Source organism: Sardina pilchardus, chromosome 13 (assembly GCF_963854185.1).
Source record: "Sardina pilchardus chromosome 13, fSarPil1.1, whole genome shotgun sequence".
In the NCBI taxonomy this organism is placed as follows: domain Eukaryota; kingdom Metazoa; phylum Chordata; class Actinopteri; order Clupeiformes; family Clupeidae; genus Sardina; species Sardina pilchardus.
In genome coordinates this window covers 7,417,684-7,431,644 of record NC_085006.1, presented here as the reverse complement: position 1 = coordinate 7,431,644, position 13,961 = coordinate 7,417,684, and the positions used below count along the sequence as shown (strand labels likewise).

Below are 13,961 nucleotides of genomic sequence, written 5' to 3'. Positions count from 1 at the left end.
AGTTGTAGATAGAGAGATAGATACTGTATACTTTATTGAAACCCAAGGGGAAATTCAAGGGTGTCACCACCCTCTGTTTTTATGGTTATGGTATTAGCCATAGCGACATAAAAATAAATATAAATAGCTTTGGGGGATGACCACTTACTTTTCCATGGTCACACCTGCCCAAAGGTGAACAGGATAATTTCCATGAACACATCGGCTACTTGAAATCTAACATCAACCAAGACAGTTGGGGGAAATGGAGTTCGGAATGGCTTCTCAACTAAGTAAGTAGCCTATAGATCAACATCTTGTTTTGGAATTAAGTATTAACGTTTATTTAAAAAAATAAATATTTTGTACCCTAGCTGGACAACACTCCGATTCAGTTTTGTGGATTGTGCTTTTGGGAAGAAGACATTCAGGAAAGAGTTCAACGGGAAACAGTATCCTTGGAAAAAAGGAATTTGAAACTGGGAAAAAAACAACCGTGTCGGAAAGACGCATCGGTTCTGTTGATGGGCAGCGGGTGGGTGTTGTGGACACACCTGGCTGGAGTCTCTTTAACCTCGCCAAACCCGAGAGGGTGAGACAGGAGATTATGCGCATCCCAAGTCTTAGCAGCTACGGCCTGCGGGTCTACCTGTTGATTATTCCTGTGGATTCTTTTAAGGAGAAAGACAGAAAAGCAGTGGAAAAACACGTCAACCTGTTAGGTGACAGAGTGTGGTGGCATACCATTGTACTCTTTTCGTGGGGTGATCTGCTACGGGGCAAACGCATTGAGGAACACATCGAACAACTAGGGGAGCCTCTACAATGGGTCCTGCGTAAATGTGCCAACAGATACTGTGTCATCAGTAATGCTGGATATGACACTCAAAATACTCATCTATTGCAGTACATTCGAACTCACGTGGCATCTATTTCTCTGGACTCCTCGTGTGTCATGCCACACAGAAATAACTTTACGGGTGGAGCTCGATATTGGAGAGCGCGAGTTCGCACGGATGCATCATATGAAGTGAACATGGACATGCCAAACTTACAACAACATTTCTAGTTGCTTGCTTTGTAACATTGAGGTCATAGGATTACTGTAGGCTACCATTTTGTTTAACTGAGTTTTTACTTTCCTTTCGTTATGGTAGACGTCCATGACCGGGCTGCACCCGATCCCTATCTCAATAGCCTATTAGTGATTGCCTGATCATCATTTGACAAGGGGTATGGATAGGGAATAGGGTAGTAGGTAGAGTAGGCTGCCTCGCACTGTATGCGGAAATATATGAGTTGGGGTCATTTTAGGATAACATGGCTGCACGGTCTTAGGAGGTTACCTTTATTTTTGATTCCCACATTTTTATCTCATATAGTTTCGGTAAGCCTGATGTTCACCCGGTTTGGTAATACCTTATAAACACGAATTTCGCGGAGTCATTGTCTCAAACTGAAAGTTGTCAGTCCACATTTAGCCTAGAGATGCTAACAACAGTTTTGTCTGGATTCGTATTTTTTCCGGGGCTTTTCTTCACTTTGAAACACATCTTTAAAACTCATTTCAAGAAGTGGAAAGACGCGGATGTGGCTTTAATCAGTGAACGGTAATGCTTAGAGTTTAAGACATGCTCTATTGGCCAGTGTCAAGGACAAATAGGCTACATAATATGCGATAGAGTTCATTTCAGTGGCCTGTAACCATTGCAGTATTTTGAAGTGCTGGATACAATGTAAGCTTATCATATAGCCTGCTGATATGACTAGCCTACAACTTCTCGTATCATATTTTCTTTTTCTGCACTTAACAGAGTAGATTGTACGAGTGTGCGTTAGAAATTATGTCAATGGATCAATCATAACTTGGAATACTTTATGGTCATCATGCGTAATTACCATGTTATTTTGTTCAAAACTCGTTCTACCTGAAGGATGGTGTCCTCTATCCATGCCATTATGGCTTCCACAGCAGGTGTCTTAATTGTGGCTTCTTGCAGTGACATCATGACTGACAGGTAAGAAAGAACAATGTAGGCCTATGCATCTGTTTAAAGCATTATTTCTGAATGCTTCTAATGACCGACCAAACCGCACTGAATATGCACCCATATTTGTCATTTTAGACACAGGCTTGCAACTGACTTTGTGTTGTTTGGAGCGCCTTATATGGCCTATGACATCTATGCCATGTACCAGGTTCACTACCTGAGTGAACAGGATAAAGGGCATGAGGCATACAAAGGTCATTCACGTCACACAGTCACTAAGTTCCTCCACAAAGACTTCCTGTTGGTCCTTCATCACATTGCCTTGATCACTATCTTCATGCCCGTGACTCTGGTCAGTATTTGGAGAATGAATCTTCACAGATGTATTTCTTGTAAAACAAAAACAAACAGCAATCCTTGCATTTTGTTTGTTTTTTTGGTTTAGTTCCTGCGGAGAGGCCTTGGAGACTTCTTTATCGGATGTTTCTTCACAACAGAACTAAGCACCCCATTTGTGTCAATAGGAAAGGTTCTCATTCAGGTTGGAAGAAGTTCAGCATGATTTCTGACTTCAAATATGTGTGGATCTTAATAGAAGTTTCTATTGTCTCAAATGTCACTGTATGTCAATCTTATGTTTTCATCCCAATGTAATTGTTGCACTTAGTGTTGCAGTTGAGGATGAGACAAAGATTTGACCTTGACTTTCCTTAATCACTGTTCTTACTCAGGTTTTTCTGTTTGCTTGTAGTTGGGATTACAAGACTCCACATTGCACAAAATCAACGGTCTGATGGTTCTCCTTACATTCTTCCTTTGTAGAATATTACTCTTTCCCTTCATGTACTGGGTCTATGGTCGTAACTATAATATACCTTTTCACCAAGTGGCCCTCCATCTTCCATTGCATTGCAACATTGGGAACCTCTGTATACTAGCACCACAGGTGTATTGGTTCATCCTTCTATGTCGGAAGGCTCGACGCCTCTACCATCGGCAGCACAAGAAACTGAACAGCGATACTCCAAAAACAAAATGACACTTCTTTTGTGTCTATTTTTTCTTTTTTTTTTTACCAACAAGTCTCTCAGGATTTTATTGTACTTGTCTTGTTGAAGGAATGTGAAGCGTTTTAAGTTTCAGCATTTCTTACATCACAGGTGAATAGGCAAAAAATATATATTCTCATATTAGGGTGGTATACCTTGTCAACAATCACAATGAGACTTATTCCCCTTGACCAAATTTACCAAAATTAGGACGTCTGGCTCTGGGACTATTATGCACCACTGCTTTCCTTCATGGCATTTGGAAATACTGTTTTTCCAAATATATATGCTGTGAACCTAAATCATTTTAATGTCCTTTGTCGCTGGAATAGGACAGCCCCATCTACCAAGAGCCCTGACATTTCTCAATATGTGTGAATAAATGTGTTCTTTCTGTTCCTGTACAATTATTTATTTGATTTTGTTTCAAAACAATGTCAGTCAACAATAATTAATTCTGTTTTGTTGCACCAATCTGTACATAGATAAAAGCGGTTGATAGAATGTAATGTAACAGACAGAAAATGTTATTGAAGATGGTTCTATGAAGAGTAAAGAGTTGTAAAGAGTTGTAATAAAATTTGTACTTGAATTAAGCATATCGTTTATTAATAATATTTATTTCTACAAGCATCTAGTAAAGAGACATGAATGGAGTTGCAATTCAAGGGAAAATGAACACTGACCCTGAAGTCATAAAAAATAAACGTAATGTAATTACATCAGAGCTGTGTGATCTTCTGCAGGAGAATAGATTTCATGTGTTCGTTATCCAAGTTGTCTGTGATGGTCTTGAGAAAGTGCCGTGTGTTATCACCTTCAAGAGAAGTGCAGCTTTTGGGGTGCGCGGCAAGGGTCGCCTCATAGAGCGTCAGAATTTCCAAAGCGCACAGGAACAGTGGCTCCGACTGGCCCGGCATCATCACGTGCACGTGCATCACGTGGCAGAACAGCTGGGTCAGGACGAACAGCACCTCCTGGCTGCCCACCTCACCCCCAGGCCTCGGGTCACTCGAGGGCGAGCTGCTGGGCGGGAGTTTGGCCTTGAGCGCGTCCAGCGTCTCTCGGGTGGTGCTGGCGTACAGCCGGCCCACGTGGTGCCAGCCAGGAGGAGGGAGCCAATCAGCACAGCTGGCGCCGCAGAGCAGCTGGAGCACTCGCAGCAGGAGCACCGACAGGCGCAGCTCACAGGCGAACGCCCGCAGGTCCAGCAGGGGCAGGAACTCGGCGTACTCCAGAGAGTAAGGCACGTGGAGTCGGCCGGAGGTAAGGAGATGTTTCACTGCTCGTATGACCCTGGCCCACTCCACCAGAGTGCACCATGGAAGGGTCTGTGAGAGAGTCAGTAACAAGCCTTTGCTAAACATGCTGACAGTGTCCGGCGAGAGCTGGTCTAGAGACAGGGAGTCCAGCATGATTTCCTGAATCGCATCTGATAAAGAACAGCACTCCAGCCATGCCAACAGTCCTGTGCCCTGCCCATACTGATCCAACTTCATACCAGACCACTCGTGTTCCGGCAAGTCGCACACTTCTAGCAGTGAGCTTGGCACCTCGTTTTTAAAGTGATCTCTCCATAATGCTTTCAGATGAAAACGCACAGTCCAATCTAGAGCCTCCACTTTGCTGTAAAGCCAGAAGAGAGCTCGGGACCAGGTGCTCGGTGCTGCAGCAACTTCCTTACCGACCACCTCGCTCAGTCGGCCCAGAATGGAGGTGAGAACTTCTTTAGACTCCATAGATATATGTACAGCATCTGAGGTCACCTCCCAACACCTGCAACTCTCGCTCAATAACTGGCACAGACAGTAAAGAAGGGGAAAAGGGGAGCAGTCCATCACCCAGTGAGAGGAGCCATCCTGGGGTTCCAGAACCAGAGCGGAATGCAGCAGCTTCAAACACATTTCAAGGCTGTAGTGGTGTGACGATGGGGAGGAAAGGTAGGGAAAGATGAAAGTGTGGAATACCTCATGAAGTGGAACAAAACTTCTCCCAGAGTCACCAGAGGGTTCCATCAGGGCACCCAGAAACTGGAGGAAATTCTCCTGCTCCTGAGAAGAGGCCAGTTTGTCTTTTACAGTTTTCTGCAGACAGCGGCACAGCAAGCTTCCACCAGTCTTCCCGCTCTCCTTGTCGCTTGGCTGAGCACCCAGTCCAGAGAGGCACTTCAGAATTTTGCTTAGATGAATATGAGCTCCAAGGTTCACCACAGCTAGGTGGCAGCACTGATGTAAAGTGGCCTCTGGGTTTTGAAAGGCAACACGGGCTATGGCAGACACAGCCAAGTCAGAGTTACTTTGTGCTCCTCCCTGGATAATGCAGTTGAATGCTAAATTAAGTTCCTCACTAAATCCTGCTGTTAGTGCCTGTGGCAGATGTCCATGCAGCCCCTTCTTAGAAAGATTGATCATGTCAACTAGTGTGTTGTTCTTGTCTGATGTCGGGAGTTCACAGAAGAGGTCAACAACAAGATCTTTGAGTCTTCTGCAATGCTGAATGTCCTCGTCAGTTTGGCATTTGGCAATGAGAATGGAAACCAACTTCATTACCAGTTCTCTTTGTTGAAATGCAGTTTTATTTCTCTCAAGGCAGCTGATCCAGTCATTTCCATTGAGAGACCAGCTCAAATCAGCAACAAATAATGGGACAAACTGCTGATACCCCTCCAAACGATGGTCAATGATAACCATGGCAATGGAAGCCATTTCAAGAGACCTCTTTGTTGGCTCATTATTCTGCATATCCTCTGATATTTTTTTCAAGGCATTCTTGAGTTCGTTTCCACTTCCTCCTTCTTCAGTCTCCAGCCCAGAACACTGATCCAAGGACTGAAGCATTCGATGGATGCTGTTCCTCAGACCTAGTGCATTCCTGCTTTGGTCACATTTCTCTTCCACTTTCAGCAAGCCTTTCTTCTCCCAAACTTGTAGAAGGCAAAGAGCCGTCTGCATAGCTTTTGTAAAGGTGAGTCCAGCTGGCTTAACCTTTGAAGGAGTCTCAACAGCAGTGATGTCTTTCTGTGCTTCGCGAATAACCTTAACCAGGTCGAATCTCTCTGATTTGTTATGCTGTTTTGCGAGAGCAACCTCCACTGAAAGCCTCTCCAGCTTCTTATGAGCAGAGCGTTCCACCTGATGGCCTAACAGGTATGATGTATATATTGCGTCAAGGCAATTGGACAGTGCAAAGCAGCATAAATCCGATGAATTGATGTCATCTTTGATTTCCCTCACAGCACTAAAGAGATGGAACATCACACCTTTGCTTGGAGTTTCCGGGTCAAGCTTGGCTCTTTTGGGGGCTGGAGATGGTGCATCTGTAAACTGGTCTGCAAAGACGCTGTCAAAGGTCTCTGTGCCTCCCCAGCTGCCTCTCCACAGCCCCCTCCACACCTCCAGCAGGAGCAGGGCATCCTCAGAAGTCGTATCAGTGGTGACATACTGGACCAGATGCTCCACCTCTAGACATAAGTCAGGAGGCTGAAGACACAAAAGCAACTCCACATATATTTTGTAGAAGTCCATTGACTTCACCACCTCAAACAGCACTGTGCGGTTGATGTCAGGGAGCTGGTTAAGGATAGAAAAGAGTGCGTTTTCCTTCCAGCTGGTCTCCACATCCTTTTCCCGCTCTTTCTCCAAAAGCTTACTCCATACGATGCAAAGAATCTTCTTCCTCCTGTTGATCTGCTCTGCATGCTCACTTTGCCCTTGTCCACAGAGCAGCTCTTTCATGGAGTCAATTACTGGACGGCCAACTGTGCTCCACTCTTCCTTTTTTGCAGCAGAAAGTGATCCTGCCTGACAGAGCTTATCTGCCAGTAAGAATCCACCCTGAAGCACTGCAGCCATGTCCCCCTTCAGCCAAGGTTCTGCAAGCACAATAGCATTTCGATCGTCATAATGTATAATAACAAACGTGTAGGAGAATGTAACGACGTCCCTCATAGCCAACACATGTATCAACAGTATACAAATAGTAAAACTAATTCAAAGGTTAGTCTTAAAATTAATAAGCTTCACATTAACGTTACAGCAACAGGCAATCAACATACAAACCTGTCAAACACGCGAGTTAGTCTGGCTACACACAGCGTGGATGCACAATGTTAAAATTCACTTTACCTTGAAACATAGCTGCGTGTGATTATGGGATCCAATCCTTTCACAGCAAAATCCAACAATAAAATCGAAATTACACTTTCGATTTACAGAACACCTACTACTAGAGGCTATACAAAACGTGCCATGATAGCATTTATGAAATTTTCTCGCACTTCTGGATTTGAAAGAAGGAAGTGATTCTTTACGACCAACGAGTGTGAGATCACGGTAAAGAGAAGACAATACTCGACTAAGTTGCGCTTTGAATCTACAGTGCCACACAGTGGACGTTTTATGTAGTACATTTCTTCATGCGTTAAACCCATAGACTGTATACAGTCTATGGTTAAACCAGACTGTATTCTTGAAACAAAGTTATTTTCTGTGCAAGGAGGAATGTTTTCGGGAAGTTTGTAAAAATAAACTTTATTTGTATTGATATTGTTTATTATGGTGCAGGCTAGGCTGTAATCGTACTCCTCTGGCAAATACAGTTTAGGCTAGCCTACTTGAAGTCTGACACGCAGGCGCCAAGCCACAGTGCATTTCTAGCCTGCAACTCCTGAAATGAAAGCGAAAGTTCGTGATCTATCTTGTGGGTCTATGGATAGGCTAACTGTGTGCAGCTTTGAAGAAACTTCAATCAAAAATGATTTTGTTTTTTGTTGGTCTTCTTCCCGTGCTGCTTTTCACAGGTACAAACCTTGTGGTTGTGGTGTGGGTTTTATTGGTGCCATAATAACTCATGAATTATGAATACCTGTCGCTTTCACTTAGACCTACTGTAGGCTATGGTAAATCGCTTTACTTCTTTAGCCCTAGACGTCAAGACTCTAATTTGGTAACATTTGAATTTTACAATACGCTATATTTCGTGCATTCTTTTCCTTTTACAGCTGTTGACTCACAGTCCATACATGATCAAGTTCCCTGGCTGCCATGTCAGTTTGTAGACGAATATTTTGTGACCAATGAGGAAGGACACAGGGAAACAAAATATCACCATCGAGATGCAGGGCTGCAGTTTGGCCAGCTTGGAGATAGTCTTGTGCACTCTGAATTGGTAACCTTCCTTGTCACAGGTGAGAGAATAGGCTATTCAGCATACATTCCATTTTCATTAATTATTATGGTATGGTAAAGATGATCTGTCTGATGTTATCATGCAGCATCTAAGGTGGACATGCGACGGTACGTGAAAGGAGGAGTGGACACTTTGCAGTGCGAGGTCCGCAGGCACAGCACGGATGGGATTCTAATGCGCTGGCCTGGCCTGGGAGCGCAGGAGCATGACGTTTGGTTTACCTGCACACTGCGTCATACAGAGGGCCTTTTTGTGATTACTACTTTCCTCAGACATAGTCCCAGTGTTCCCAGTGGTGTGCAACCAGACTCAGAACAGCGGATTTCTGTTGCAGATAAAGACACTATCAGCACCACAGGTAAGGCTAAAGTCAATACAGTATGGCCTGCAGTCGTGGCTCTACACTGTGCATAAGGATGGGATAGAGGGATAACTCTTTCTTTATTTCTGTGGCTAGCTGTAATGGTGGTGTTGACCAACACCCCTTCCGTGGATGTTGGCCTGATGAAAGAGCAGACACTGAACTGTGAGTATGCCGTAGACCACAAGTCGGCCCACCTCACTGTGGAGTGGCGACTGCAACGCAGAGGTGACCGCACCAAGATCTTCAGCTACTCCAGCCGCACGAGCAAGAGCGAGGGCAGCGGCGTCTCCATGAAGGCCCTCAGCAGGGGCGACGCCTCTCTCAAGGTCCCTCTCACAAAGCATGCCAGTGAGGGCACCTACATCTGCTCTGTATACGTGCCTCCGCTCTACGGCAGCCATGACATCAACCTGCACATCATGGGTGAGACTGTGATCCAAAGACATGGCTTTAAAGATGTAGTGAGCTATGCGCAGGAGCTGTGAATGGCAAAATAAAATCGCTTTAGAGTCCTACACTGTTCCTTCAACTATGAAATGTTGCTTGAGGAGAATGGTTTGGTGTTATTTTATTTACTGATGAGCTCAAATATCAAAAAGCTTTTGTCAGAATTGAGGACATCTTTAATGGTCCAGCTTTGTTTTGTTTTCTAGGGGGAGTGTTTTTGAAATAGGCCAAAGCTAAAGCCATTTATACCTCAGAAATGGCTTCAAACCCCTAACCCAGACTCTGATCTTCATGTTTCTGTGTAGATAGGCTGATCATTATGACCCTTCATTTCAGAGCCTCCCCGAGTGTCCCTCAGCGTGAGCTCAGAGCTGTCTCTGGTGGAGGGTGCGGAGCAGAAGGTGGTGTGCGAGGCGACTGGCTACTACCCGCTGGATGTGCACATCGAGTGGCTCAAGGAGTCTCTGAACCCGGGGTCGAGTCGCATGCCTGACGTGCTGAAGAACGTCATGTTCTCCAGCCACCGGCACCACCTGGACAGCACTTACTCCCTCTCTGCCTTCTTCCTACTCAAGCCCACCCTCCAGGACTCCGGCTACCGCTACACATGCCGAGTGTCTCACGTCGCGCTGCGAGTGCCCATCAGGAAGACCTTTAGCCTCAGTGTCACAGGTGAGTCACTCACCGTCCTGATGAGTAAAGTTGTACAGCTTTATGTTTCTATGAGAAAAGCATACATTTAGGAGTAAAACAGGGCATTCCTGATTTATATCTCTCATTCTATACTGATGCCATAAGTCATGTCAGTAACCAGCAGGGCTATTTCTGGCCTACTACATTTGGGGGGGCTGGTAGAAATTTTGGGTGGGCAACATAGCAATGTGGTCAAATTGTATCAAAATTGACATAAGCACAAAACACAAACACAAAAAAAATCAGTACTACCTAGCTCGATTTGCTGCAGCCAACAGCCAAAGATGAGCAGTAGTTCTTTCTGATACAGTATTTCAAATACAAAGTAGTATTTTGTCATTTGTATTTTATATTGTTGATAAAACAAATGGCTTTGTATTTTGTATCAAAATACTTTAAAGGTATTTACTTTTGTAGTTTACTGGCAAATAGTTTTGGTAAAACCAATAGCTTACTGTACATTGTGGTGTGATGACGTCATAAAAGTGCAAAACAATGAATGTACTGTAGCCTTTGACTGGTGCTGACTTAGTCATTTGCCCAGACTTGTTGTGATTATGATATTGAGATTCCGGAAGATTATCCAGTGCAAGATGAGTAGCTTGTAGGTTGATCAAACATAACTCACACAAACCTCAAGTTTCTTGGGAACTTTAATGATCAGTTTTTTGAGAATGTTAGTCATCCAATTGGAACATATGGAACCGGTTATGTGGTAGCCCTGCAACATTGCTCAATCTGGGCATGTCACAGACTTGTCTCCACTTTGTACCATGTAATTCAGTTGTGTCTTTTTTTGAATGCATCTGATATGGTATTTAGGCTATGAGAGGTAATAGGCAGATCAGCATAGTTTATCTGTTGACTGTTTGCAGTTTATGGCATGTCTCATAGGCAGAGAAAAGCTTTTGCTCTCGAACAATGGACTGATGATGGAATAGATTAAATGAACAGATATGGAAGGTTTGCAAAGTGACATTATGCTCCATTTAAAGAGCATTTTTAGTACTTTCAAAATACATGGTGTGGCTAATGTATTTTGTAGTTTATTTTGATGCACATACAGTACACCTACATTTTGATGTATTTTTGCCCATCCTTGCCAACAGCTAGCAGCGAGGCAGCTCCAGTGTTTCACTTTGGGGGCATCTTTAAAATCATGCCCCCCAGAGTGAAGTAGGCTACTGGAGCTGCCAGGCTGCTCTTGTTGTTGGCTGCAGTAACGAGAGCAAGGTAGCACGTTTTCCCTTTGTCTTGTACTGACAGTACTCTGTGACTTTGAGAAACAGATATCTATGTGAAAAATGACCAGAAATTTCTTTTGAGGCATCAGGAGAGGGTTTACCTAATGCATATGGCCTACTGGACAACTGTGTTCCAGCTAGCTACTGTACCACTACACTCCAACTCTTGTACATTCACGCTGGGTTTGAGGCTGCACACTGCACAAATACACAACTGAAAAAAAAGTTGATTGACTTTGTTAGGGTGGGCAAGACACAATACTTGTGTGGGTTTAGCCCACCCTGGCCCTGCCTAGAGCCGGCCATGGTGCCCAGTGAGAAGAACAGAAATGTTAATGGTGTTCATTGTATTTTCTCTGGACATTGCAGAGGAGAGTTCAGCTCTAGGGTACATGGTCGCTGTTGGGTTTATTCTGGCTATGATTGGAATCCTGTATGTGCTGCTATCCAAACTACATTCAGGTAAATAAACAGCAGCATCTTTTACTTACTGTACATGTGTCCTGCAACAGATTTGAGTGAATTGTGAGATAATTTACGGTATATGTTACTTGTTCAACATTGTAGTAATTAAGTTATTCTTACTTTTTCTTTTTCAGTAAGAGAAGCAAATAAGGTAAGACCAGTGTTCACAACATTATGTAACTTAATGTGTGGTTTAGACTGACAGCACTTTGACACCTGAAATTGGACCATGAGTCAGTATGGCCATGGGTTCTACCCACAGCTCCCAAGCAACAGATATTACTAAATCTCAACATTTCACTTTACTGAGGCTCTTTTGAGTCATAAGATATTTTTGTTGTCATACAACACACGTAATATACAGCCTACCTACCTGTCCGTATATAACAAGTTCATTGTATGTCATTTAACAGAGGAAACCCTATTGAAGAGGAGGTCATCCCCTGCTGCCTCTAGAACAGAACCATGCAGATCTGGGACAGATATGCAGCTGACTAAGTAGGCTATGAGATACTGAGATGTCCATCTCAATTCTCAGTTTTGCTATATCTGACTTTATCATCTGTATGTACATTGTGCACTAATCTCAAGAGACTGGGGTGACCTGTGTGAATAAGACTCCAGTTTCGTTGAACCTCCAGGATAAATATGTTTTGAAAAAGATTTCAATTTATTTTTTAATGATGAAATGTGTGCTTTTGTTTCACTGTGGTTCCATTAGTATGATTGTACTCTGTCTTGTGTGTGAGAGTCTAGCTATTTTTACCTGCACTTAAATGGAATAGGGTTGGAGTTATTCAAATATTATTCAAGACATTGCACCAGTGGGGAGAGAGAGGAGAGGTCTGTAACATAATGTTTTGAAAATGGTTTTGCTGTTTTTGTTGTTTCTTTCTGATTGCAATTTGCCAAATCTTTCTTTCTGATACAGCATTTGTAATGCCTGATGGTTTTCAGTAGTTATGTTGCCTGCATGTAAAGAGACAGTGACCAAATCAGTGTCAGTCATTATTCATAATTTATTGCAAGCAAAATGGTTAATATAAAGACATCGGGGCACATTCAGTAGCATTCTCTTAAAATTGTCTAATATTCCCTCTCTAAAAATAAGTCAACTTCAGATGCACCAAATGCATAATAATCCAAATCTGTTTGTCAGACACTATTTGTGTTTTCATGGTTTTCATGAATTGGACAATCAATTTTTGGGCCGTGATTTTTAAAAATCTTCTGAGCCACTTATACAATTTTCTCTTACCTACGTGCAAAATAAGAAAACACTGAAACACAAAAATCAGGCTAATAACATAGGAAAACATAGGAAGTTGAGGATACCAACCAAGAGGAAATTTGTTACTGCACGTGGCTCAGTGTCTGTTAATTAAAGACCATGCTCTGCTGTGTGTCCTACTGTAATGTTGTGTCTGCTTTAGCATATTGAAGATGTGTCTGCAGTTGTTGCTTTGAACTCTTATCTGAAAACCCAAATGGTCGTTTCCATAAAAGGTACTGCAGAAAGTATTCACTTTCCTATAATACTTTGTATTATAGATAGCCTACTATTAAAGATAGCCTACTATTGTCAGCCGAGGCTAACTGGAAAGTTTTTAAAACAACACAATAAAACTGTTTGATAATTGTTTAAATGAAGGTTTTGTTAGCTTGCAAGTTTTAGACCAAAACTCCTTGCTGTGGGGCTGTTTTTGTGAATCTGTTTCTTAAGGATGACAGTTGCTGTTTTTCATGAATGTAACCCTGTTTATATCCATACTCTGTACTGATCTCATATGGACAAAAATGTGTACTGTAGTGTGTGGCAGTTTGTGTTGTTGTGTTGGTACTATCAAGAACCACATGGAGGCAGTATTGTCATCAAAAATAACCAAATCTAAGCCAAATCAGCCAAAAACTTGATGAAAATGTTGGTCTTTTAATTGACAGTGATCTAAATTTCAATAGTGAATGCAATAATTAATCCAGCGATCAAGATTAGTTGAACCATCATTTTGAAAAGATCTTTATTTTTGTTGTGAAATGTGTTTTATTGTGATTCTTTAATTATGATTGCACTCTGTCTTGAAGAAATAAATGTGTGTGAGTCTATTTACTATTTTAACCTGCACTTGAATTGAATTTAAGATGGGAGTTACTAATTGTAAGAGAGATGCAACCACAGCCGAAAAAGAGGAGCGGTCATATGAAAGCAATAACTTAATCAGCTGATTACCACACCTCAAAATCATTGCCAAACTTAGCAGTCTTATGGCAAAACATGACGTAGAAACACTGACTCGTGCATTTATCTCCAGCAGGGTTGATTGCTGCAGCTTTTCAAAAGGGCATCAAACAACTTCAGGTGATACAAAATGCAGCAGGGAGGGTTCTCAAAAGCTGATCACATATACATGTGTATAAAATGTGTTATGCAAATAAACTTGACCATGAAAATAAGTGATTATTCTGTCACCGAATTATGACAAGCATCATTCAAGAACACATTGATGTGCACAAGTGGGTTGCTAGCTTTTGTTTTCACTGGATG

The 13,961-nt window shown here is 42.6% G+C and overlaps 3 protein-coding genes across 3 annotated transcripts; 2 read left to right on the top strand and 1 right to left on the bottom strand.

The window, feature by feature from the left end:
* The first annotated feature begins 28 nt into the window (after nt 1–28).
* LOC134099288 (TLC domain-containing protein 3A-like) lies at nt 29–3,611 on the top strand. Its single transcript, XM_062552081.1, has 6 exons — nt 29–272; nt 354–1,589; nt 1,914–1,997; nt 2,106–2,322; nt 2,416–2,511; nt 2,722–3,611. Exons 2-6 carry the CDS (start codon nt 1,468–1,470, stop codon nt 3,007–3,009), a joined length of 807 nt encoding a protein of 268 aa, XP_062408065.1. The 5' UTR covers nt 29–272; nt 354–1,467; the 3' UTR covers nt 3,010–3,611.
* Nucleotides 3,612–3,620: 9 nt separating this feature from the next.
* gemin4 (gem (nuclear organelle) associated protein 4) lies at nt 3,621–7,319 on the bottom strand. The gene is made up of 2 exons (XM_062552079.1): nt 7,144–7,319; nt 3,621–6,890 (listed from the first exon to the last, which is right to left on the bottom strand). The coding sequence occupies exons 1-2, from the start codon at nt 7,151–7,153 to the stop codon at nt 3,742–3,744; spliced, it is 3,159 nt and encodes a 1,052-aa protein (XP_062408063.1). The 5' UTR covers nt 7,154–7,319; the 3' UTR covers nt 3,621–3,741.
* Nucleotides 7,320–7,595: 276 nt separating this feature from the next.
* On the top strand, nt 7,596–13,522 carry dhrs13b.2 (dehydrogenase/reductase (SDR family) member 13b.2). Its single transcript, XM_062552080.1, has 8 exons — nt 7,596–7,817; nt 8,019–8,204; nt 8,292–8,564; nt 8,664–8,993; nt 9,354–9,689; nt 11,324–11,416; nt 11,554–11,570; nt 11,833–13,522. The coding sequence occupies exons 1-8, from the start codon at nt 7,772–7,774 to the stop codon at nt 11,845–11,847; spliced, it is 1,296 nt and encodes a 431-aa protein (XP_062408064.1). The 5' UTR covers nt 7,596–7,771; the 3' UTR covers nt 11,848–13,522.
* Nucleotides 13,523–13,961: the final 439 nt, after the last annotated feature.

Coding starts and splice junctions, on each gene's coding strand:
- LOC134099288 (XM_062552081.1), top strand. CDS start 1,468: ATGCTAACAACAGTTTTGTCTGGATTCGTATTTTTTCCGGGGCTTTTC. Junction 1,998..2,105: donor AGTGACATCATGACTGACAG/GTAAGAAAGAAC, acceptor TTGTCATTTTAG/ACACAGGCTTGCAACTGACT. Junction 2,323..2,415: donor TCTTCATGCCCGTGACTCTG/GTCAGTATTTGG, acceptor TTTTTGGTTTAG/TTCCTGCGGAGAGGCCTTGG.
- dhrs13b.2 (XM_062552080.1), top strand. CDS start 7,772: ATGATTTTGTTTTTTGTTGGTCTTCTTCCCGTGCTGCTTTTCACAG. Junction 8,994..9,353: donor CATCAACCTGCACATCATGG/GTGAGACTGTGA, acceptor CCTTCATTTCAG/AGCCTCCCCGAGTGTCCCTC. Junction 9,690..11,323: donor CTTTAGCCTCAGTGTCACAG/GTGAGTCACTCA, acceptor TGGACATTGCAG/AGGAGAGTTCAGCTCTAGGG.